Raw genomic sequence first — 25,660 nt, 5'->3', positions numbered from 1 at the left:
TGACAGTTGTAGAAACTTGGTGTTGTTTGTGGTTCACAGATTAATTTCATAAACTCAAGCAAATAGCCATTCTTTACTTCTCTTCACATGAATATCAGTATCCATGAATTGTCAGGTTAATAAAAGTAAGTTAAAGACCTCTTATGTCTAGGAGGCAACACCTTCATTTTCTAGTCAAATAAGCTTGGGTATGCACTGTAAAACATGGCTGTACGCTTTCATCAGAAGTGCCAGGCATAAAAACCCCTTTGCTAAGCCAAAACCTCTTAAATGCATCACAACTTTAGGGAACCCTAAACACTTGAAGAATGTTACGGTCTACAGGAGGTCTCAGATGTCGGAAGCCTGTTCTTTTTTTTTTTTTTTATCAAAACTGCAAAATAGCTTTCATACACTGATCAAGAACTTTAAATATGAAGACAAAGATGGTACTCACCTGCTGTTTTCAGTGGAAGGCTGCACTTCTCCCATGATTAGAAACCTTCCCATTTCTAACCTCAGCTTATGCCTGGCCCCTGTATAGCCCTGTGTGAGTGGCATTCGGTACCGTGAACAACACTTTCTGTGTTTTTACAGAGAGCAAATCTCTTGTCGGCCACTGCTGTCTTAAACCAGCCTGCAGCTTCTGATTTCTGGAAAGACAGGTTCACCATTCTCCTGATTTTTTTTAGCTGTCCTCTTCCTTAAATGTCTTAGTTTTAAAACACAGTTACCACCCTGGATTCTGGCAGCTTGCATGGGTTTCTTTTGGGTTTTGGTGTGTGTCCCTCCCAATTACTCTTAAATTTAAGTACATAATTAGGGAAAATATCCTTGTTCCTTTTAGACTTTCTTAAATGCTTTGAAGATAATTGGAGGGTTGGTATAATGCCCATTTTTTTTTCATATGAAGAACATTTGTACACTTGTTTACCTACTGGTCTGCATTCAGCTGCAGCCTAATTCCGTGCTCACCAAAATGCCCTGAACATGTCTTGGGAGCTTCAGGGTAGCTCCTTCTAACCCAACCCTGGAGAGAAGAGAGCAGTTTGGGAGAGTCCGAGCACACTTGGCTCTTTTCTCAGGGGGAGTTATGAGCAATCCAAAACATGTATGACTGGGTGCTAAGGAAGGCTAAGTGACCTGAATGGGATGATTAATGATTAAATGTCATGGATATGGGAAACAGCTGCCACACCCCACTGGGATTTTGTATTTTTAGTTGATGTAACAAGTGACTAATTTTTTAGACCATTCCTTGAGAAGGTAGAATTCTTAAGAAGTATTCACCTGACCTTTACATTCTGCATCTAAGGACTTTTGGACCTATAATACATACATAAATCAAGACAGTGTAGTAACAGATCATTCAAGGGTTTGTTGGGTTTTTTTTGGGGGGAAGGAGGGTTGTTATGGTGATAAAGCACTATAGAAACATTGGAGCGAGTCCAGAGGAGGGCCATGAAGCTGATCAGAGGGCTTGAGCACCTCTCCTATGAGGACAGGCTGAGAGAGTTGGGATTGTTCAGCCTGGAGAAGAGAAGGCTCCGGGGAGATCTAATTGTGGCTTTCCAGTACCTGAAGGGGCCTACAGGAAAGATGGTGAGGGACTGTTTATGAGGGAGTGTAGTGACAGGACAAGGGGTAATGGGTTCAAGCTGAAGGAGGGTCGATTTAGATTAGCTATTAGGAAGAAATTCTTTACTGTGAGGGTGGTGAGGTACTGGAACAGGTTGCCCAGAGAAGTTGTGGATGCCCCATCCCTGGAAGTGTCCAAGGCCAGGTTGGATGAGGCTTTGGGCAACCTGGTCTAGTGGAGGGTGTCCCTGCCCATGGCAGGGGGGTTGGAACTAGATGATCTTTGAGGTCCCTTCCAACCCAAACCATTCTATGATTCTATGAAACAAAAGCATCCACATACTGAAAGGAAAGGTTACATATGCAGAAAAGAGTTGCTAAGATCATCGAGCACTTATTAACGATGAACCAAACACATACATCAATGGAAACCAAAATGCTTTAGCAGATGCACAACAGCCGGAAGAGCCGAGGTACTGGTCCCACAACACAGAGCAGTGGAGGTCACCGGCAGTACGGAACAGCACCCTGAATAAAGAGAGTTTTCAGTGCTAGTAGGTGAAACTGCACAGATTTTAAAATTAACTTGGGAGATGATAATCACAACCAGAATAAAGCATGATCAAATCAGGAGGCTATGTTTGCCAGAAGTGGGGATGCTGAGTTTCTGAATGCGATTCCTGTAACACGTACATGCACAGTAGTGAAATCCATCTGCAATGAGTCCACGCCAGTGCGATACGTCAGCATTACTGCACTGGTGCAGCAGTTTGTCTGTGTAGATCCCATTGACCAAGAATGTGTTGGTTTTACTGTGCATGTGCAGTGTACATATATGATAGGTTCGATGCATCCCTGGCGCAGGTCTGTGCTGGTACAGTAAGCAGCCTTTCGTTGGGGCTTTCCTGGCATCCAAAGGTATGTGCCAAGCTACTCCAGCTGTGGAGCTTGACATCCAGAAAGTCCAGGCAAAAAGTCAATGCCCTCAAATTTTGCCTCCGTAAAATTATTGGGAGTTGTCAGAATAATCCAAAGGGGGTTTTAATTATGATTTTTGAATACCTAAATTTAATAAACTGAATTTATAATAAAGACTGCAGTGGAAAATATGCAGGCATATCTAGAGCTTTATAATACGAATATTGTAAGTATAAATAATATAAATAAATAATAATGTATGATAAGCAATATGCATTGTATAATATAAATAATAAATATTAATGTTTACATGAATTATATTCCTCATGGTACATCTTTGCAGGATTGGATAGTATTTACCAGAAGCATTGGTATGACTGTTGCTTTTTATTTGTTTATGGGATTGTGGGCAACACATCCTATTTTCCACAGGGATCTTTGTGAATATGGAAATATTTTATAAGTATTAAAAATTGCTAAGCATCAAGGGGACACATCAGAAATCAGGGTTCACTCTGTTTGAGAGGGCCCAGAAAGATTCGGAGTGAAACTGTAAGCCTAAAAGCCAGCTAAGTCCTGTCCTCCGCTGTGCTGCCCTGGGAAATGACCACCAGCTAAAGTACGTTCGCATGGAGGTTTTTAATTGGGGCAGGAACTGACCTGTGGTCATTACGATCCCTTTTCAGTAGAGAGCTTATTTTTAAACTCTCTTTGTGCTAGCAATCCCATAGGAAAGAAATAAGCAGAGCTTATTGCAAAAAAAAAAAATCAGATGAATCACAATACTTGAAAATTGATTTCTGTTCTGATTTGCAATAGAAAGACAAAACAACTTGCAAAACAAAACTTGGGAAAATCGCAACTGGCATTTTGTATCAAGACAATAGGAAAAGTTGAAAAAGTTGATAGGAGAAAACCATTTTCATTTCAGCCCACTTTCCAAATCAATTCCATATCAAACATTTAAAACTGAAGCAGTCATTTCCATATAATATTTTGGTTTCAGCAAAACCCCACTTTTGGCTAGAGAACCTCAAAGTGAAATTTCATGGCCGAAACTCTTAAAGATATGCTTGGTATGTGTGTCTTATCTGTAAATCTCAAAGTGCTTAAAGAAGTAGCTGGTGCTGTTCCCAACTGACCCATAAGGCACAGTAACTGAAAATGGTTTCTTTGACACAGAAATGTAAATAGCGTAAGTTTGGCACCTGGGAGTTACCTACGTAAGGCTGATTTTATTTGCCTCCTAAGGCAGCTGAGCTGTACGTTTAAAAAGGAGTTACTGTTATGATCCAATGCTATGGGACAACTATTTAGTCAGCCTAGGGGGGCCACAGGGAAGATGTGGGGCACAAAGCAAGTAGCTTATGTAATTTATCCCATATGCAGAACAGGGCTGCACTGTGCCACTCTAACACTATTATACACTATTTCATAGAAAACCTGGGTGCAACATGCCTCGTGTATGCCCATCAGAGAGCTTGCACTCCTGCCAGCCGCCCAAGGAAGATACAACCAAGAATGGTTACCAATGGCCAGGAGCCATCTCGGCTGGTAGCAGCGTAGTGGGGTTAGAGGACACCCTTGACGTCGGCCGTTTGCCTGGGGAGGTAGGATGAATGCGTCAAACTTCTGCAGACCATCTGTGAGAAATAACTGGGGGTTAAACCTCGTTCCAGTATAGAGCCCACCCTGAAGAAACTGTGTTCTTTAGCAAAAACTAGCTGAAAATGAAATCCATGCTCAGGCACACAGACACTTTTGTGTTTTCCTAATGTTGTGTTTTCCTAATACAGCCTTGCATTGATCACAGAAACAGCAGTCCTGGATGCAGCCTCATGTTTGTGACTCAGCTGTTTAAACCTGCTCTCCTGATAATCTTCTGGTTTTGGACCAGTAACCCCACTAAGGAAAGGAAGAAAGTGCTTCTTAAGCCCAAGCGTTTGTCTCGTCGAGGCAGGCCTGCTTTACTGACAAGAGTCAGTGAGTGCTGCGCGCAGGGCAGGTTTTAGAGGTCCGACAGCAAGCCGGTCCTGGACGGTTCTTGCTAAAAGTCTCAACAAGACCCCGTGGAAATTTTCCTCCAAGCTCAGCGGCCAGCAAACAGAGGTCTCAAACCTCTGCAGAGCTTTCCTGCGCTCCGTGAGGCAGCTAGAAGAAGGCTTTCCCAGGTGGGCGGCTGCAGGACCGAGCACCAACCACTCCCAGGTCATTGCAAGCATCATGGACAAACCTCAGTGTCCAGCCGCTGCGGGAGAGTCCCTCAGAAAGGCCCCGCGTGTGGGAAAATACAAGATCTCGACTGGGTTCATTTTTTTAAGAGGGTGTTCTTATTTTGCAATGAAGTAAAGTTAAGTCCTGTTCAAAATGCATTTCCAGTATCCTTATAATTAACATTTTCCTTTTCAACAGATGTTGTTGGTGTTAACCAGGAGGGACTATCCACAGATAGTGGAAAGGAGAAAGCATTTGCTTTCACGTAAACACCCAGCTCATAAGCTGCAAAATACAAAACACATTGTGGGTAAGTCATTGCTTCAAACCACGGACTCCTTAGCCAAAGTTTTCAATAATTTTTCCTTGATTGCCATAGGAGCATCAGAATTACACGAGACACTTCGTTTTATCGCCTTTGAATACATCTACCTCTCTGCTGTTCCAGATACCACAAATTACCCTTGTATTGAATGTGACGATGGCTTATAGTTTTAAGTTATTTAAGGATGACAAAGATGGGCATGATGCAGAAACACCTATGATGACTGAACACTACTCATCTTTCTTTCACAGCGTGATAATGTGTTCTGTGGTATCACCTCGCAAATGCTAACATTTGTGACAATATGCATTTGTCCACAGGTGAGTTATCACAAAAACTGATGATAAATCCTTCAGTCATAAATGCCTACCTGAAACATGGCCGAGCGTTCAAAAAGCAGGGAAGAGGATTTTATTTATCAACAAACACTGGCGCTCAAATACCTGACAGTGCCTGACTTCATACTGGATTTCAGCTACAAAACTGCTTTCACTTGATTTGGCTATTTTATCTGAGGGAAAAAAAACCCAACAGGCTGAGTTTTTAGAAAACTGCAACTGTTCTTGAAGGACTGAAACTTGGCAAGAGACTGGATATAGACGGCTGAGTGAGGGCTCGGCTACAGTCTACTGCCGCATTCAAGAATGTTTCTGGAGCCATCTTTTAAAAAACATTTAATATCCAAATCCAAATCCATGTTCTCTCAATCTTTTGGAGTTTATTGTGGCCATTTCTACATCAGCTGTGGCAACAAAAAGAATATGTGTAAATGGACCTGGACAGTTTGCATGTACCAGTGTATTGCCCTAAGGGTGAGCATCAAACAATATTTGTTATAATGTAAATATTTTAAAAAATCATGCATGAAAATTATATATTGTAGTGTTATAGAATTGGTAAATGACATTTTAAACATTGTATCTAGGTTAACAATAACTGAATTTGTGGATAGTACAAATGTGGACTACAAGGGAAGATATAGGATATTTTAAGGAAACGGTGCTTCCCTAAAGTGTCCTTTACAAAAAATACTTGAGGTTGTCCCTTATTTCCAATCCAAAACAGCAGCTGAAATGTCTTCATAGTTGGCTTGAAGTGACATTCAAATTCAAAGGCCAAATCTGTAATAATGTCTCCTGCTCTCACAGAGACTTGTTGAATGCCCCTGATGGACCTCTCACAACTGCAGGGATACTGGGCTGTGTCCGTACCGTGGGGCAGCCACTGGCAGGATGCTTCAGCTAGCCAGAATTGCATGGGCTGGAGAATGAGAGGCAAAGCAGCCACACCACTGCTAATCTACCACCAGGCTAATAAGCTATCTCTGATTAGAGATAAGGCACGGCGTCACATTAACCCGTTCAAATTGCTTTCGTGATGGAGCTCCTACCTCTTTGTGGTGCTGCAGCTCATTGCTGTGGATGTTCCAGTGTGCGTCTGTGCAAGCTCAGCGCCTCTTCATGTACTCCCCTGTACAGTGTATAAATTCAACATAAATTATTAATTTATTTTACTTAGTCCAGTATTGATTTATGAATATTAATTCAGCAAAATGCTGTGGAGTTTGCAGTTCAGCATGGATGTCACATTTCACCATGAAAGCTGCAATATAATAGCCTATCTCTGCGAGTAAATGAGGTCTGTACTTGAACGCAGACCCCTCTGACTAAATCCACCATGGGAGCAAAGGATACTTTGCATCCTCTGTGCTTAACCACGTTTCACAGAAACCAGCTTCAATCTGCAAGAGGTGCAGCTGCTTCCAGATGTAAACATGTCTGAGCCCTACCAAAATACTGGGTTGTAGCACGTGTGAGTTCAAAGGGAGAGTGCTACAAACATGGCTATACCACTTCTGAGCTGACAGAGAGAAAATGCTGCCTGCACTCGGCTGGATGGCTTCCCGGGGCATGGCGAGATGATGGTTCACCTCTGTGTTGCTCTCACAGCACGTTGCAGACAGGCTCCGACAGGCCCCGGGCAGCGCATATACAGCCAGAGCCACGCGCAGCGAGCATTCGTAAGGCACGGTCAAATCACAGCTCGTGTTCGTTCTCCCACTAAGGCTATACCCAGACCGTACTATATTTTTAATGGTGAACCTTGTTGTTTGTTTTCCCCTGCAGCTATGTCCCAAAAGGGGGACGGAGGGCAGTCACACATTCTTCATTGCCTTAGCTTTATAGCAGCTAGAGGAATTTTTATTTTTACTTGTAAAATGGGGTCCAAGAAAAGCAGCTTTCAACCTCCAGGTGGCAAGTTTCAGAAGCAACCACCCTCTAATGCAAATAGTTCCCTGGCTTGTCTCCTGTATTCGCCTGCCATAATGCAAATCCCTTAGGAGACAGAAAGGTGTAAACACAGCTGTGAGATGCTCCTGCTGGTGGGGAGTGGCAGGAAGGAAAGCGTTAAATGCCGAGGGTGAACAGCACCGGATTTGTTACCTAGTCAGCAGGGCAGAGAGGATCCCACAGATAAACTCAGCCTCGGAGCTTTTCCCCTGCTCAACTGGTTATTGTTCAGTGGCAGCTCTTACTCATCCAAATCTAGGTGGAGCTCCCTCCCTCCCTCCCTCCCTGCTGTGTCCCTCCTGATTAAAAAGCTTTTCTCAAACATCTGCACACACGCTCGCAGGTACCGGCACTCACTTTCCAGAAGCTTTGCAGAAACACCCTTTGCTCTGCCTCATTGAATCCGTAGCAGAGACGGCCACCCGCATCCCACCAGCCTCCCCCTGCCCTGGAAGATGGTGAAGTACGGCCTCGACTACACGCGGTGCAGATGGATCCTACCCCTGCTCCTGGGCATAGGCGTCATCTTCGGTATCATTGCGCTGGCGGGCAGGGGCTGGCTGGAGTCGCAGACCTTGCCCTACGTGCACCGAGCATCGTTATGGGAGAGCTGCAGGAGGCCTGAGCAGGGTGGGGAATGGACCTGCGAGTCCCTCATGGGTTACGGTAAGCGCCTGCAAGGGTGGTGGGGAGCAGTCTCTGAAGCAGTGGGTCACATCTCCGAGCTCATCTTCCCTCAGCTCTCCTAACCGTATCGCCTAATATCTGGCATTTATATATGAAGTTATGGGCAATGGGGACTGTCACTGAGGTACATCAAGGCTTTTGACTCATGGGATGAAGAAGAAAAATTCCCTCACTCTTGTGCAAAAAGAAATCTGGTTGCTTTAGATGGTGGGTTGCATAGTACAAAAATCCACACATGCTAATGTACCTGTGCAGAAAATATTAAAGCACTTAACATTTTCTTCCTCTCGTAGAAGAAGCTTGTAACCTCTTCTCACTAATCACTGCTTTCCAAAACTTAACAGCCACTGCTGATCAAAAGTCCAAACAGCAAGTTGGTGGGTAGGCCTGGCATCAGTATGATAAGTCAGGCCTGAGTGCCAGCAAGAAATGGGGAGGTAAAAATGTAAGATGGTTGGAAGATATTCCCAGGGAGTGTCAGGCTGCAGAATGCTGCCCTGAAACTGCTCCGGTAGGTGGGTCGTGTGAAAGAGTCTCCTTGTGATTATGAAAGAAAGCTTTAAAAGATGAAAGGATTTCTTGTTTGTACTGAGTTTTGGTTAAGTATGCTATTAAACATATTGACCCAGGTGCAAGATGCAAAAAGCTATAAACCACTGAGTTTAAACTATTGGGAGAATAGGCCAAGAGAAGGATCACTCTAAACGTGCCCTGTTTCTTTATTTTTCTTTTTTTTTTTTTTTCTATATATCTGCTATTGGCCACACTCTGAAACAAGTTGTTGTGAGTCATGGGCTGTTAGCCTGAGCAAGGAGGAAAGTTCAGGCATTCTTACAATTTATGCTAATTCAAATTAAAAGGAAAAGCATTTTCTGTACGGCTCAGAGTCTCAGCTGCTGTTGTTGAAAAGGCGTGCAGAAACACTTGCAGAAGCAGTCTCAGGGATCATTTATTACAGCTTTTCAAAATTGTTCCTGAAAGATTATAATCCACAGTCAAACTCTACCTTCTAAGCACAAAATTCAGCTGTAACGAGTTAATTGCAGCAGGCCTCTGTGAGTGCAGGGCTCCAGGACAAGTCTCGCTTCATTCAGCATCGTGCCCAGTCCTGCCCTCAGAGCTCCGGCATCAGCCGGGTGGCTGGGCATAGATCAAGCCGGTTTGCTGCCTCTGGAACATGGCGCTGGAGAGCAGGAGAGAGACCATGATGCTTAGCAAAGGGCTTCTCAGTCCTGAGTTTGCACGAAAAGCGAGCCCTCCTCCTGATCGCCAGGTTAGGCACTATCTGGGTCATGAATGGACAGAAAACATTTAGAAGTTTCACCTTGCTTCTCTTGATAATACAACAGGAGTTTCGCCTTGCTTCCAGGTCCTACACAGTTGTTTGGCATTTCACTTCCTTCCTTATCCTGCCTCACTCTTACGTGCTTAAATTCTGCAGTTGTATGCGCAGTTTCCCACTGGACGGCATCTACAGATAAACCAGGGAGGTCATCCTCTGTGTGGACTCTCCTGCAATGTCTGGGGTTACCATAAATCACATCCACAATAAGTCCGGCACTTCTAAGACGTTAGAAATGTTGGACTTAGCACACACATGCAGAATATTCTCCCGTGCGTATACTGGAGAACCAGCTGGTGCTTCTGAAAGCATTAGAAATGCTGTTCATGTGCTGCATGACTGCGTTATGCTCTCAATGGGCATGCATCTATCATTTGACCTCTTCAAGCTCACTAAATACCCAGAAAACCTAAGCAAATCCTGAAAACCCTCCTGGACAAAATTTCCAGATGGAAAAGGAAGGTATGTCTGGGACAATGGAGTCATGTAGCCAATGGGAGAATATGTAAAGCCTGTGTGTAAAAAATGTGTGCGTAGGCCAAGTGACAGCGGATTACGCTGCCAGGCTTCTGCCTCTGCAAGGCTCTGCATTACAATGTACATCTCGGCTATTGCCGGGGTGAGTTACCCCTGACCCGTCAGAGGGCTGTAGATCTGACCATTAAGGATGTAAACTCGTGTCACTGTCCAGATCCTTTCCAGCTCCATCCTTCAGACACCTCCTCTCCAGAGGTGGGATGTGTTCCGATCCAATCCTGTCCTCCGGTTTTCCTGTCATTCTGTCCTTGCTCAGTTGGTGTGAGGTTGGGATTTTTCTTCTGGGGCTCCTGGTTTTCCTCACACAGGGTGCAGGTGCCTGATTCTGGTCTTGGATTACACCCAAAAGACCAGGCCATGAGACAGCTTCTCACTTGTGAGCATCCAGGTCTTGTGTTGAGCCTGACTCTACCTGCCTCGGTGGTGAAATATAGGTTTTTAATAATTCTGGGATTACATTTATCCACACTGCTCCAGAAAGGTCATAGAAAACAAGCATTCAGCATCATGTTCTGTGGGATGTTTAACTTTGTCTCATGCCAAGCTAAACACAGTTCTCAGTAAACAAAGTGTAATTACAAACCTTCCTGAGCACAGAGACAAAAGACGTGATGTAAACTGAAAGGACAACAGTGTTTTACACCTTTCCTGAGATAAACTCTTTCTCTCCCTGCTCTATTCCACAGTTCCCATCTCCTTTCCTCTGCGCTTTACTCTCAGCTTCCCTGCCTAATCTGCCACAGGCTGGGTAGGTTCTGAAATTTGGTCCTTCTGAAGGGGGATGGTTTCACTGACATACGTGATACACATGTGTCCCCCAGCAGCTGCCAGCAAATATTTTCAATGTGACTTGGACAGTATAGCTATCTTAACCCACTACAGACATCTTCATCTTATCATAATTAGATGTAATTGTAACATCCTTGCAAGTTGTTCAATAGAATGTGCAAATTCAAATCAAATTCTCCACCTGCAATGTGTGTAATTCCCCTTGAATCTCTGCTGTATGGCGTAACATGTATACACACAGACAGAAGACAAAAACCCAACATCGTTGCGGTCGGTCAGTTTGAATGTTTCATTGGTTGCTGCAGTGGAGTTTGGGGTCTCTGAATAGTTGCTTAAGCTGACAGAATTCAAAACCTCACAGGGAAAACAAGGTGCCTGTACAATTTTTTTTCCCAGGAAGTCAGGAGAATAACAGTTATCTTCTGTGAAAGCATGTACACATGCTAGGCTTTCTGCAAAGTTTATGAGCTCTGTGGAGAGTGAGAATATGAAGAGTTTATATGCTGTTATCTTCTCCAAGAGTTCAGATCTTCTGCTTTAACTGTATGACTCTCATCTAGACTTTATCAGAACTCTTTTGCTTTTCAAGTATATTTAGCTCAAATAAATAGAGCTTTCTAGGAAAAAATATCTCAGGCATTAGGATGCTTTACTAGAAACTAATGGAGTTTAGGATGAGGGATTGAGAGATGCAAACTGTAGCTCTGCAATGTTCTGACACTTGGAATAAATAAAGGTCTCAAGCTTATAACGTGCTTGAACCTTTACAAAGACTTTTTGGATAGATAATGAGCACAATATGGAAAGTATCTGGCTGGGACATGGCTGAGCTTGCAAAGAAAATGCAGAGGTTGAATCCCTTTATGAAGCTAGCACAGCACCCCTTTGTATATATAACCTCTCTTGAACAAGGTGTGTCTCAGAGACCTGAGACACTTTTTCAGTGTGTAATTTATTCCACTGCAGGCTTTGAAGATGTTTAAACATGTGTGGGTTCTGTTGGGGGAAAAGAACTGATTTTATTTTATTAGTCCCAATATGATGCACAATAGGATGAAAAAGTCATGGCTACACTTGTCTCATCTTATGTTCCACCTGGCCCTGCAGCTCTTCCACATGCATATGCTGCCATCAGAATAACTGCAAGCATAAAACTCTAAATTTAGGTTGAAGTGGTTGGCTCATTTGCATGGTGCAAACAGAGATCTTGGGGAAAAAATCAGGAAAAGGCATTTCCACATGGCAAGTGGAATCCTGATCTTCAGTTATTTTCGGATCAGTATTCAATTACAGCCTTGTCCTAGGATGTGTGGAGGGTTTAGTGGCTGTGGAGATTAGTGAAGAGATGAATGATTTTGCCATCTGGAAAGGACACCTTCCTGCATCTTGCCTTCCAGGCAAATAATGGGTACCTATGTTCTAGCTCGTTCCAGTTTTATTTTGGTCCATGAATATTAATGCAATACTACAAGATAGCATGGCTAGTAGAGTAGGATTATAATGAACAGAAATTACTTCAAGTATGGCAGCAGATGAGTATGTCTGCAGGATAAGTGAAAGAAGGGAATGCTGCAAAAGGTAATATCCTCTTGAGAAAAGAAATCTTCCGCTTTAGTCTCGTAAGAACTCCATTGATGAGAAGATTTTCTTCCCTGTTTTGCCTCTATCAGGCTCTTGGGTCCGGGGAATCTTTTGCTATGATGAAGCATCATTTATTATTCTGGAGGAATAGCAAAATGGAAATTACTCACTAAAAATCCCCAGCTAATGATACAACAGCAAGGTACAATTATGTGGTCAGGATCAGTCTCTGAGCAGCAAAGGACCTCTCTTGGTACTACATCTACCACGGGCCTTGCCCTGCTGGCCCTACAGCTCTTCCTCTGGAAAACTAACTTCTCCAGCAGACCAGTGACTCATCACACCCGGGGCGCAGGACAGACCAGACACCAGCTCTCCCCAGTGCCACGCTGCCTACGTAAAACTGTTTTGCCTTCCCCCACGTTCCCATCACATCTGACAGCCAGCACCTAATCCCAGGCGTGGGGAAACCCTCACTTGCCTCAAGCCAAAGCAAGCGCCCTTAAGCAGAGTGACATGGAGATATTTCCAGAGAGAAATGGAGACAGCCCCTCTCAGCAGGGCCTGGGAGGAGAAGCAGGCTGTTCCGGTGGCTCTTTGGCATCCCAGGGTGTCTGCATGTAGGAACAGAAATGAAGCAAACAAGTAACGGTGCTGTTGAAGCAGGGACTAGCTCAAGTCACAGGGTCTTTGTTGCAGGCTTTCCCTGAAGTCAAGGTTCTGCACCTATAAGTTTGCAGAATTTGGTAAAATTCAAGTAGATTTGGAAAAGTGCCCTTGCGGCTGGGATATAAATGCTGGGGAGGTTTCTGACCAGGCCAAGGAAGCCTGGGGGAGAGCCCAGGGTGGAGCCCAGCTCTATGCTCTGTGCGTTGCCTGGATTGCAGGGCAAACCTTGACTCCTTTGACACAGGGTGAACTAAAAACAACAGCTTGTTGCTGTTCCTGCTGCATCATAGCATGAAACAGTTATATTTATATTCGGTGATTGCTGGTAGTTTTAATGACAGTGTATAGAGAAGCACATAATTTCCTAAGTCATCACTCTCCTAAAAGTGCAACATTTCCTGGGAGTAACCAGTGAGAAATGAGATTACAAGATTAGTTGCTTAATAACATAGAATATTCATTCATTATTCAAAACTTAGAATGCTAGAAAATACAGGCTAAATTAAACGTACATAGTAATGAAAATATCACAATCACAGTATATTTAGGGAACTCTGATACAAGAAAGAAAAAACAAATTTGATTTTTCCCCAGCTTGTAGTCGACATTCCACTGTTACTAAAGAGGTGTAAGAGAAGGGAATCAGGAGCAGAGCATTTAATTACCATGGCAATTTTCATTCTTCATCTGCAATTGCTAGCATGCTTTCCCTTGTAATTTTAGGGTTTGTCCTTTTATACATTTAGTGGCAGATTCATTTAATCAGACTCTTTTCTAAATAATAGTTAAGCTCTTCAGCAATTAACTCTACAGAGAGCAATTGCAGACGGCATCCCACTGTTTATTATCCAACATCCCTTTAATAGTTACAGTTAAATTGGGTGGAAAACCAGCAATTGTGTGGAGGGTTCTCATCTCCCCATTGGGAGATACGATCTGCTGGTGTTGAGAACTTTGCGAAGATCCTCAATACTTTGCATCGTCAGGATCTTAAGTCCTTGAGAGGGTACCATTGACTCACAGACACGGCAGGCATCTCGGCTGAAAATATATAGAAACTTGTGGCTAAGCTCTCATTTCTCTTCACCTCATCTCTTCCTCTAGCTTACTGAGGTAATCTGATACAGCAGGGCTGTAATAACCTCTCCATAGTCTGAATGGTGATAAGGACTGCAGGACAGATTTTGAATTCCACCGTAGGGTTAAACAGTCAGGTTACTTAAGCAGGAAACCAGTTATGCAGGAAAAGAAACAAAACTCTCAAAACACTGGTTTTTCTTTTAAATTTCCATATCACTTCTCACTGACAGCTTGTATTGTTCCAAGCAACTTTGAACACGTTGAGTCAGTGAGTATTGTAATGCGTGTTTCTTCTTTGTCAAGCACCACTACAAGACCTCTCATAGGTCAAAAATTCCCAGGAACTCAAGTTGGTTGTGTAGTGATGGTGTCAGCCTATGTCCCAGAGGTTTCTGACTTCCTTCTACTGGTACTAAATAACACTTCAGATCACACACAGTCCTGCTCAAGTACTAATCTGCAATTGAATACCTCTAATGTCACTTAGTATGTTGAATAAGCACACTGTGCCCAAAACGGGCCCCAAATGTAGGAAGCTTCTGTGCAGTTCATTAACAACTGCATCAGCAACAAGCAGCAAGTGATAAGAACTTTAAAGATGCATTGTAAAAGCTGTTTCATTCACAAGGAGAGTAAATAGAGCTTATGATGTATTTTGTGAACACAAAGTACCATTTCTGCTTATATGTTGTGTGGTTGGTTTTTTTTTTTGCAAATGGTAAAATTTTGCTTCTAACAGAAAATTAGATTCAGATTCACAGCTGCTCCCTAACAGAAGGAAACTCCCTAGTGCAAAAGGCGACTTTCAGCAAGGTTTCAGAACAAAGTTTGCTCACAGCATGAAAACTGCGGATCAAGAGTGAGAACAATACTTGGTGCATATGGAAATGAGATGTAAATTCAGTGTTCTTCAGCCTTGGATGACTCTGGGAAAATAAAATTTCAAAAGAGCTTTTTGGAAAGGTTCCACTCTGCTGTTTCAATTAAAAGTCCTAGTTCACAGCCTGTGTTATCATGGAAGTTTAAGTCACATTAAATATTTTAACCCACCTTTAATTCAGGGGTAGTTAGGGAGCAGGTACATCTTGCTATTCTGATTGACTGAGCTTATGTATATGTACTGATTAATCAATACCTTACCTGTTTTATTTACCTGACCCTCCTAACTCCCATATACACATCCAAGTGCAAGTAATGCTGCTTTAATTTAAAATAAATAGGAAAAAATAGGAGGGAAAAAATGTTACAGCATTAAAGTGTATATAACTGAGCTTTAATCCCAAGATGTTCTCAATGTACGCAACTGTTTCTGAAGATAGTGTGAGATAGGGGTACTCCCTGACTCTCTCATGAGCAAACCTTTAATTCTGAGGCACTGTGTGCACATTATTTTAATAGCTAACTTACTCCCTTGGTGCTCCCTTTGATGATGGCTCTACGCCCTCTGCCACTTCTGCCTCCCTAGTGCTAAGTAAGCATCAGGGAGCAGCCCTCATTAACACAAGATTTGCAGAAGCCAGCTTCTAAGTCAAGCTTGTACATGCCCGGGCGTATGATGAGATGAATTTGAACCACTCCCTCAAGATGTAACTGCTCCTCCCCTCAAATTCCAGTTGGAATAGCTTCTAACTTGAATTACTTACCTCAGTTAAGAGAAGAGGTTTGCAGAAGTATGTAAAGCCTTGGATGCAGGCTTTACATGTTTGTAAGTGAAGTCAGTGGTGGGGAACTAATAGATTTTTGCTTCAAAGGAGTTCAAGTCCACCAAGTCAAGCTAAGCTATCATCTTAGCACTAAGCTATGGTCAAGAGCAGACTGCTTTCTGCTAATATATACTCTGTTTTACTGGCAGATGGCCTATGCATAAGGTTCTTTCCCTTACTGTTGCCATCTAAAATCTAAAATTATGGGGTAATGGTAAGTCTTAATTCTTTCTCATTTATGTGGGACCCACTACTAATCACCGAGAAACTTTTGCAATGACATTATCTTACTGTGAACCTAGATAGGTCATTCTCTGCTTCCACGGTTCTCTCTTAAGTAGTGGCAAGCTAAAAGCCGGTTCCTGCTCACATAAAAATGGCTTGCATGTTATGAGATAATATTCTGTTGTTAAATGAGAAATCCATATTTACTGCCAATGAATTCTAAAGAAGTAATGCTAGGGGGAAAGGAATGGAGTTACCAAAAAGGATGCCAAACAGAAGGACCAAAAGTTCTGTATTCCACTCCAAATTATATAAACTTTCACACACACACACACAAACCCCAACCAAAAACCCCCAAACATCTAGTATTGACTTCCCAAGAGAAAGATGTTCAGAGAATGCAGTTGTTTTAAGAATGATCCAGATGCAATATAGAAGCTTACAGAATAATACACACCCAATCATGCCTTTGATTTTTTTCCTCATTTTATTCTGTTCATAAATTATCCATGACTAACACGTGATTTTCTGCATTTGCGCTTTCAGTCTGCACATACAGTTTATTCATAAGAAGCTGCTTTTAATAGTTTCTGATTTATCTTGGCTGTGTACAAACGTGCACACTGGTATTTCAATGTCAGCTCATGTGATCAGCAAACACTTGCAGAGATTTCAATTGTCACTTGTTTTCAAAAAAAAGCATGTAAATTTCCCATAGTTGGCATGTTACAAGCCATGATTTCCAGAAGACAGGATTTTGCACTGTCCAGCATTTCACAGGTAACACAGGTGATGCAAAGTCCTGGATGACAGTGGCTTGCATCTATCTACACCAACAGCTCACAAAACTTCAGCTGATAAATTGAGCTGTGGATTAATGAGTTCGATGGGCTATCTCAAGATTCAAGCTAAGGAGAACACATGTTTTTCTGCAGACATGCTCACTTTCACGTGGAAACGTTTTTGAGGAGAACAAACTGAAATGAAATGGATGAAACTTGACCAAAGCAGTTCCTTTTCAAAGTGAAGCATGTGCTCTGCAGAGTTCACCACACCCTGATGAAGAACGTCAGGTTGAGAAACCTAAGTGAGTTCAGCTTTGTTTCCAAAATAATGTTCTTTCCCTTTAATCAGAGAGATGTAAAACAGGTCGAGCTCTGCAAACTCAGCCTAGAAACATTCTCATTACGTACAACGCAGGGATGAATCACCACCACGGTAGAGTTTAGTTCTTGTAAGAATTGCTTTGCAAGACCAGAGCTAGAACTGCAGGGTTTGTGTTTCTTTCCCTTGGTGGTATGAAGGATAACAGAGCAAAATATTAGTCTGTTATATTTCCTTTCCCCTCCCTCCCTGTTTCTTTTGAATTAAAACTATCCTTCCTAAAATAGCTGCACAATTCACTGCAGTGGCTGATCAGTCAGCAAGAACCTGTAGATAATTGTTGGTGTCTGCGAGCTGGCAATAAACATTTGGTTTTCTTTCCAGTGCTAGTTGTGTATTTGGCTTCAAGCCAGGAGGGAAATTTGGGGAAGGCTGTTCTTATTGATTAGACCAAAAGAAGTACTTCTGAAGTCTCTGGGGTTGCTTTCAGAAAATGTCACCCAAAGAGAGAGACTCAGTAGCTCGTGTGGTTTGAGGGTACCAGATCAAGAAAGGCATGAGAACATAATTGTGAATGTTTTCCCGTGCTTCGAACCACATACACCAGAAACACAGAAATCTGTATTTTTTACAGGGGAAGTAGACTTCCCATGCTATTTTCAAGGCACAAGAGCTCTTTTTTGAAGGCACTGTTTGGAGCACGAAACACGGCAGGCTAAGGAAAGACTAGATCTTGGCTCAACTTACAGCTGAGCAAGGGAGTTTATTGCCTTATCCGTGAAGCGCAAACAGTGTTTACGCTTTTGCAAACTGGAAAACGCATGAGGGAGTAAAATCAGGAAGGCGGGATACCGGAGACATTCTCGGTACCGGCTCTCTAACGAAGTTCATCAGCTTCCCTATGGCTGCAGTTAGCAATAGGATATTCAGAACCTGTTTAGATGGTGCAATGCAAGAGGTAGTCGTGCTACCTCTAAACTGTGTTAGCTTTAACAGCAGAGTAATAAAGCTGCGTTGCTATTGTATACTGTGTCAGCTAATTATCTTGCTCACAAGCAAGTGAGCTCTGCACTGGCACGGGTGGACTCTTTCTGGTCTCTAAATTAGCTCAGGAGTCTCCTCGCGCAGCAGGGAGTTTTAGAAGGCAGGCACTCACTTTCATTTCCCAGTAGTCACATATTACTGCATTCACTGTGGGTAGTCTGGACTCTCACAAATCGATGTACAAAACACTGTAACTAGAGCGACTGTCCTTGTTCTGCTGAGATAGGCGTCAAAACGTGGGTTCCTTTTGCCTGTTTGGGATAGGAAGGTCTTGTTTTAAGACAAAATTGCTTAGAAAATTGCCAGTTAGAAGGAGTTTTCAAGGGTAGATGCTGTGCAGCTTCCTACAAACTCTTTCATAGTGTTCATTGATGTTCTTTCAGCTGATAGAGGAGCTGAAAAGGGGAGAAATAGGACCCACATGCAAGTGTTACAGGATCCTGCTGGTATTTAAGGACAGTCTCACATAAACACACATGTTGGGGTTTTTTGGTTGGGTTTTGTTGTTGTTGGTTTGTTGTTGTTCGTTGTTTGTTTTGGTTGTTTTTTGTTTTTGTTTTCCCTAATAAGCACATTTTGACCTTTAAACAGCCAAAACATCACTGCCATTTTGGGAGGCTGAGAAAACAGGTCTCACAAATTGCTGAATATTTTCACAGACTCAGCCTGATGTCCTGTAACCTGCTGCTCCCTCTGTTTCTGTTTTTGATTTTTTGACAGGTGGGCTAGATCCTTTCAGCCTTCACCTGCCATCTCTCTCAAGAGAAGTGTCCTCTGAGTTAGTATTGCACCTGTGATCATTCTTTGGCCTGGATTCACGTTTTCAGGAAAAAGTTTTGCAGTTAGAACAATTTATTTATGCTCTTCGTTTATGTTAAAGCAAAAAAAAAAAAACAAAACCCAAACCCAAAAAACCAACCCACAAAGCAATACTGGTTGATAAGGAAAGATTTAGGACCAAATTAGGCACTCATTTGTCAGTGTTTTCTGACCACTTTAATTCTTCTAATTCTGGCATTTTAAAGGATTTGTATTAGTTATATTGGTAAAGACGCTAAGCTACTCTAGTGCTCCTGGCTGGCACAAGGAAAAATAAGTACCTCAGATATAGAAACAGTTGCAATTATTCCTACGCATAGCTTTTGCTACCTTTTACCCTAGAAAGGTAAGGTGCTTGCACACTGTGGTCTTAGACTACCGATAACTTTTTGTCAAGGACAGTTGAAGTCAGGGTACCGTTCCTCAAAAAGCCCCCATGGTGACTCTTCTGTGCAATTATCACCTTACCTGGAGCTGCGTGTTGGTTTTCTTACAACATTGAGGGGTTTTTTTTTCTGTTTTGTAGAAGTGAGAGTCACAAAATTGGCTGTTAGGTGATTAAGCAATGCCTCCTCAAGTTGTAAGCATCCTGCAACAAGCGTGTCTCTTCTTGCCATACAGCCAATGCCCGCCGGGCTGGGTGTGCACCCAATCTGCTCTCATACAGTCACAGCATTTGTAACGCTACTTCAGGAAAAACACCTGGGCGAGCCTGGCAAAGGAGGGAGATGGTGGCATGGGCAAGGTGCCACCAAGCATGTCTGTGGCCACCAGGCACTGCTTCCTGAAGCCCCCAGGCCAGGCGATGCTCCCACCTCGGAGGACGGTGCTCTGCCATCAGCTCCTCTCAGGAAGTAAGGCTGAGCTTCGGCAGACCGTCTGCTGCCCGCAGCAGCGGCGGTGGCAGTGGGTGAGATGAAACCCCCAGGTCCTGTGGTGCCTCAGCACTCCCTGGGCTGGACAGCTGTGGTCTCAGTCTGCTCTGGGAAAAGACACCCCTTTGCCCAGGAGTTTCACACCTAACCACAACCAGTTGTGCACCTAGCAAAAACCATCACCTCTAGATGTGCTTGTCATTTCACCCTTCTGCCAGAAGTTAGAACACTCATGTCCAAGAGCAGTGAGGTCACCGCTGCTGAGCAACTTCTCTTATGGCCAGGTGCCCCTCTTTTTTTGCTGCTTTAGAGGGGTGGCAGAGAGGCTGGGAGCAGGAGCATCCTCAACAAGGTAAATTGAGGTGTGGCAGTATGAGAAATTCCTCTTCCTGGCTGTTTACTTTGATATTCTGCCTGAGGTACCTGCTCTGCCTCCAAGCCTCCTGTAAACTCTTTGCTGTCCCTTTGAGTCTTCTCAGGCAGCTGCCTGCTTACAGGAAAAATAATACAGTTGAAAAGCTGTATAGGCAGATGGAAACTTTTTGGCATAAGGAAGAAAAAGGACATGACGTAAAACTGAAAATGGAGTGCAATAGCTAAAATGGAGCAGGGATCATAAAGCGGAGGGGGATGGTGAAAAGCAAACAAAAAGGGAAATTTATTTTGATGGGCTGATGGGAAGAAAAGTGGAGTTGGAAAATCCTGATCCATTTTTCTAGTCTAATAGCAGAGGTGGTGTGGGGCCTGGGGGAAGAGAGGTTGAGCACCAAGGTGTCACTGGCCAGGGACAGGCCGGTGGCTTTCTCGCCTTCCCGACGCCGGCCAGGGGGAAGGCAGGACACTTCACATTTTATTACTTACGTGCTCCAAGAAAACAAATTGTCAGGTCACTGGATATCAAAAATCTTAACTTACTCAGTTCCATTGAGAACTTTTACTGATCAGCACGCACTACATTTAAGTTCAGTTATAATTATCGTCAGGGTTGTTTGGGCTGTGATGATTTCTCGGCACTGCTGCTGCGTATATTTGGTTAGAAGCCGACACCTTACAGACACGTAGTGTAGGCGAGGGGGTGAAGTCTGTAGATGCCCAGCAGACTTCAACTGCCTACTCCATCTACATACACAATTTAAAAAGTGGCAGAGTGGGCTTTTTACATTCAGAAGAGGAGACACTTTGATCTCTTTGAGCAGTAGTTGCCCCTCAAGACATAAAATACTGAATAAATAATACCTTTTTTTCAGTTGTTATGCCAACACAATATGCTTAGATCTGACATGTTATAACATAAAGCTATATAATTTGAAAATGAAAGTATTAATATCCTGAACAAGCTTTTCAAAATGAAATGGTTCTGACTTTGGATCAAAAGCAGAGGTCAAATTTCCCTACAAAACAGATTCCAAATCTTTAGCTCCTTTTAGGGCACAGAGCTAAACAAAGGCTGAAAAGGCAGGAACCCCTGAATTTTGGCATTTATGGACTATTGCCATAACTTTACATTTGCATGCCAGAGTGGTAGTGCTTGTATAAACATTTTTTTTTTTTTAAAAGGAAGAATTTAATTAGTTTCAGGGATAGTCTAATTCTCCTTGTCTATGCAAAATGCTGCTGGTTTTATGGCATCTGCTGGGGCAATGATATTTATTTTTGGAGGAGAGTGTCCATTCTTTACATTCCATCTTTACAGTCATTTGAATCTCAATTCTTAATTGTTAAATCTAAAGCCTGATTGCATTTTTTATGAGAGGTCAAATCTGGCATTTTTAGACATTCTGCATTTTGTGAATGATTTCTTGTGGAACTAAAATGTTCACCTACGAGAGGAGAAAAAGCTCCCCTGCTTTCCTTCTTGGGAGCTGACCTTCTTTTTGCATTTGTTTGAAATTAGCTTTTCATTATAAACCAGAAAAAAATACTGCAAGGGATTATTTTTTTGTTTTTGTTCCTTTCTAATGTATCTTCCTTCTGATTTCAGCTTGGGGAAGAGCTGCTGCTGCCACATACCTGGTCGGCTTTATACTTCTAGTCATCTGTTTTGCTCTGGCCATCATAGCATTTGCCATTGACACACTTCGGTTCAACTTCATACGAGGGATTGGAGGCTTGCTTTTCGTCGCTGGTAAGGCAGTATATGAAGTCAAGTTTAGCTTGTGCAGGTATAGCCACAGTAGAACTGGCATTTCCATCAGCTGGTTCTATACCCAGCTCTTTGCTTGTGTGCGCTTGAATTCTCGATGAAAAATAACATGAAGTCTGTCATGGCAGTGGATTGATTTTCAAATGCTCCTAAACATGGGCGGGTTTAGTTACAGGTATTGTGGAGGCAGGCAACGTGATGGGTGTTAGCTTAAACATTTTTTTGTGTTCCCCTGTTTCTTCAGCTGTGTTCTCCATCATGGGCCTGGTCATTTATCCTGTAAAGTTCTCGACTGAAATCGAATTGACAGGAATCAATATGTTCAGCTGGGCCTACGGCTTTGGCTGGACCACCGCCATTATGGAAATATGCTTGGGATTCTTCTTCTGCTGCCTTCCTAACTACGAAGATCAGATCTTGGGTAATGTGAAGCCCACATATTTTTACTCTTCCCCATAAACACCAGGAAAAATGCGTTTGTATTCCAGATGTATCTGACAGACCAGCTACGTTTTCCAGAATATCGGCATCGAATCTTAATAGAAAAGGCTGGAAACTTTTCAAATGCATGTAGAAAAATGGTACTGGCATTCTGCAATAAAGTTATCTACTCTATTTTGGACCTTCATATCTGATGTGGGTTGGTTAGATGAAGTCTCAACATTAAAAAATCTTGTGTTTCCTCATTCGTTCCCATAAGTGGGGTGTATGTGGATTCCATTGTATCTTAAATGCGTTCATAGTTCTAATTAAATTCAGAAAAGCTTTTCAAACTGCCAGTAAGCAAAACAACGTATATCATCTTCCTGAAGGAAAGCAGCTCACAAAAATCCCATTTTGTATGTATAATTTTTAACCTGAAGATTTTGCACATTTTTTTCAAGAAGCAAATACCTTTATCCACTGACCGCCAAAGTAGTAAATTAGTCAGCCAGCACTTCATAGCTTTGCTTCCATTTTTCATTCATTCATTTAAGCCACAGGGACAGGGTAAGAAAAGGACAAGAGAAAGCCCCCTACAAAAGCCAGCATCTTGACTTTTACCCATCCACGTGGAATGTAAGTAAGCATTTACTTCTGAATATTTGTAAGAATAAGCAAGGACCATCAGTAAACCCTAAAAAATCACGGCATGGCATTGCTGGGCCAGCACAGAGCAGGCAGAGGCAGAGGGCAGTTCAAGCCACCCCTGCAACCTACAGACCTGGTTTGAAGAGGCTCCTGGTGTGGCTTTCTTCATGGGCATCTGCCTCTTTTATCCACTGCATCAAAATCCGTGGCTTTAAAAAGCTCTGTTATACTGGTCCATCTCTTTTATCCAGCGTAAAAGGGTCAGGAAGGACTTAAGCAGAGGTGTGATTCCCCTACACATCAGGAATGGACCCGGAGCAGCGTGAATGTAGGTATCGAACATTTGTTAAAAGGCCCCTTTTTCATTGGTTTGCTGTTCATAAGTATTTTAAAAGTGGAAAGCGTATACTGTCACATGTAAGTGAAAAATGCATAAATAGCCCTTTCAGTACACCTTTCAGTATTTTATACTCCACAGTGCTGCAAACCTGGATATACTGTAAGCAGTGAAGTATACTCCAGACTCTGCTGGATTTTGCCTTGTTAATCCTAACTTTGTAATGTTCCTTTTCTTCTCTTAAGCGAAAAAAATGATACTTCTGCTATGTGGAAAAAGAAGTCTCATTGAAATCCTTAGCTACAGAGGATTATCAGCTTGTAACACATCTGCAATTTTGTAACTATCCGTACTTTATGTAAAGTGCCCTGCCAAATGTTCTTTACTGCAAAGCTAAAATTAATTAAGGCACAGGACTTAACTTTTTTTTTTTTTTTTTAAATTTTTAAAGTAATTAACTCCATTCACTTTTATGGTTTGACTTTTAACTTTGATCAATAAACATGCGAGGTGTATCAGACCAATGGGGAGACTATATGCAACAGAGAATAGTTAGACAAGAATTTGCAAATACCTTAAGAAGATATTTCCTAATTGGACAGAAATTAAAATGAAATAGAGTTGAGAAAGCAGTTTGCATAAAATAACTTACAATTCTTTACATCATGTTCGGAAAAAAATTATCATAAGTCTTTTCATTATGCTTATTATACCTAATAAATGATGGTATCTATGTATTATTTCAAAAGTGAGTCTTAGCTTTTGTTCTCTACTAAGAGAGGGGAAGTGTGGAAGCCCCCTAACCCTCCTCTTCTGAGGCACCGCCTTGGAGCACCTGACTGGACTTTGAGAGGGGAGAGTAACTTACAAATCTAGCATCAAAACAGCTCATATTTTTCTTCAGTCCTGTTCTGGCTGTCTCCCAAGGTCTTGTTCACAAGCACATGAGAATACCGGACTTGCTCTGCTTGCTTATGCTCTATGTGGAGTCTAGTAACTATATGCACGACTCTGCTATAGCGTGCTACAGCTCGTTTTGGCATGGAGGGCAACGCACTCCTGTTCACCAAACAGGAAGGCAACGCGGTCCTGCTCAATGTTTTTGCTCCAACAGACGTGGCAATCCCTTGAGGGAGCAAAAGGGAACTTCAGCAACCACAGATCGTATTTACGGTTTCTTTAACATTGGCTGGACACTCACCCAACATCTGGAGGTGGGGAAAGGTGCACACAACAAGGTCGAGAGTGACTCCAACCTTGACAAGAGAGCAGAGTGTAATTAAAAGGCAAAGAAAATCTCCAGTGACAGATCATCCCCCCTCCTCCCCCCTCTCCCTTGCTGCTCTCAGCAGCTTCACCACCTCCTCCTCCTCTTTCTCCTTCTCTTCCTCTTCCTCCTCCTCCCTAAGGGCGACAGAGCAGTGTCAGGGCCGGCGGCTGCGGCTCTGCGGGATGCAGCCCCAGTGCCCATTCCCCACTGCCGCTTTCCCCTTCCTGGGAGAGAGGAGGAATGGAGCACCTTTGCTGACCCCAGCATGGCAGCAGGGACCCTAGCCCAGCTCCCTGCCCCAGGCCCCCACAGGGAAAGGCTTTCTCTAACAAAAGGAGGGGGTCGGGTGGGTACCCAACAAGCAGAAGCATCACAGGGGCGAGAGCTCAAGTGCCTGCCTTTAGGGTCGTTTGCTTCCAGTCGTGGCAGGCCAGTTCACCACAGATCTCTAGAAAAACACATCCTAAACCTTGCAGCAGAGAAAACAGTGAGAAAAAGTATAAAGCTGTTGTACAGATCCCAGCGCTGTTTCCTGTGACTGCTGCGACAGGGGAGCACGGCTAAAGCAGCATGCAAAATGCAATCGGATCTGACAGAAAAGGAAGCTGAATCCAGAAGCCAAGGATGTGCCTCAACCAGATTATTAACTAGGTTATCAGCTGGCTAGGTTACCAGCTCAATTGTTAAATTAGTCTACAGCCAGGCCACGTAGATTATTAACTAACTGAATTGTTAGATTAATATGAGCTACACCAGAATCAGAAAGTTTGGATTTTCAAGCAAAGGAGAAATTAGAGGACGAGAAGTCATCCCTTTAGTTCTGCATCTCCATTTGGCAGGGGTTTTGCTCCAGGTCTTGCCTATAAGAGAAAAGGGCACTTAACCACTAAGAGCAGCACAATAAAAGACTTAAAGTTTCGTCGTGCCCAGTGGCAATGCTAAAGAGAGATCAGGGATGAACAGATGTCTACAAGATCTGGCTTTCAAGAACATTAGGTCTGCTACAACAACAGAAGGAAAGACTTGACTGCTGAAGGCATTGCTGCTGTTTCTGTGAAATTAAGAATTAGGGAGCCATC

At 42.9% G+C, this 25,660-nt stretch overlaps 1 protein-coding gene across 1 annotated transcript; it reads left to right on the top strand.

Moving 5' to 3' along the window:
* The first annotated feature begins 7,657 nt into the window (after nucleotides 1-7,657).
* LOC129204974 (p53 apoptosis effector related to PMP-22-like) lies at nucleotides 7,658-22,450 on the top strand. The gene is made up of 3 exons (XM_054821838.1): nucleotides 7,658-7,971; nucleotides 21,742-21,885; nucleotides 22,148-22,450. Exons 1-3 carry the CDS (start codon nucleotides 7,761-7,763, stop codon nucleotides 22,360-22,362), a joined length of 570 nt encoding a protein of 189 aa, XP_054677813.1. The 5' UTR covers nucleotides 7,658-7,760; the 3' UTR covers nucleotides 22,363-22,450.
* Nucleotides 22,451-25,660: the final 3,210 nt, after the last annotated feature.

This window comes from Grus americana, chromosome 3, assembly GCF_028858705.1.
Source record: "Grus americana isolate bGruAme1 chromosome 3, bGruAme1.mat, whole genome shotgun sequence".
Classification (NCBI taxonomy): Eukaryota; Metazoa; Chordata; class Aves; order Gruiformes; family Gruidae; genus Grus; species Grus americana.
Note: the sequence above shows the minus strand (reverse complement) of the source record. Positions and strands in the feature narration are given on the sequence as shown.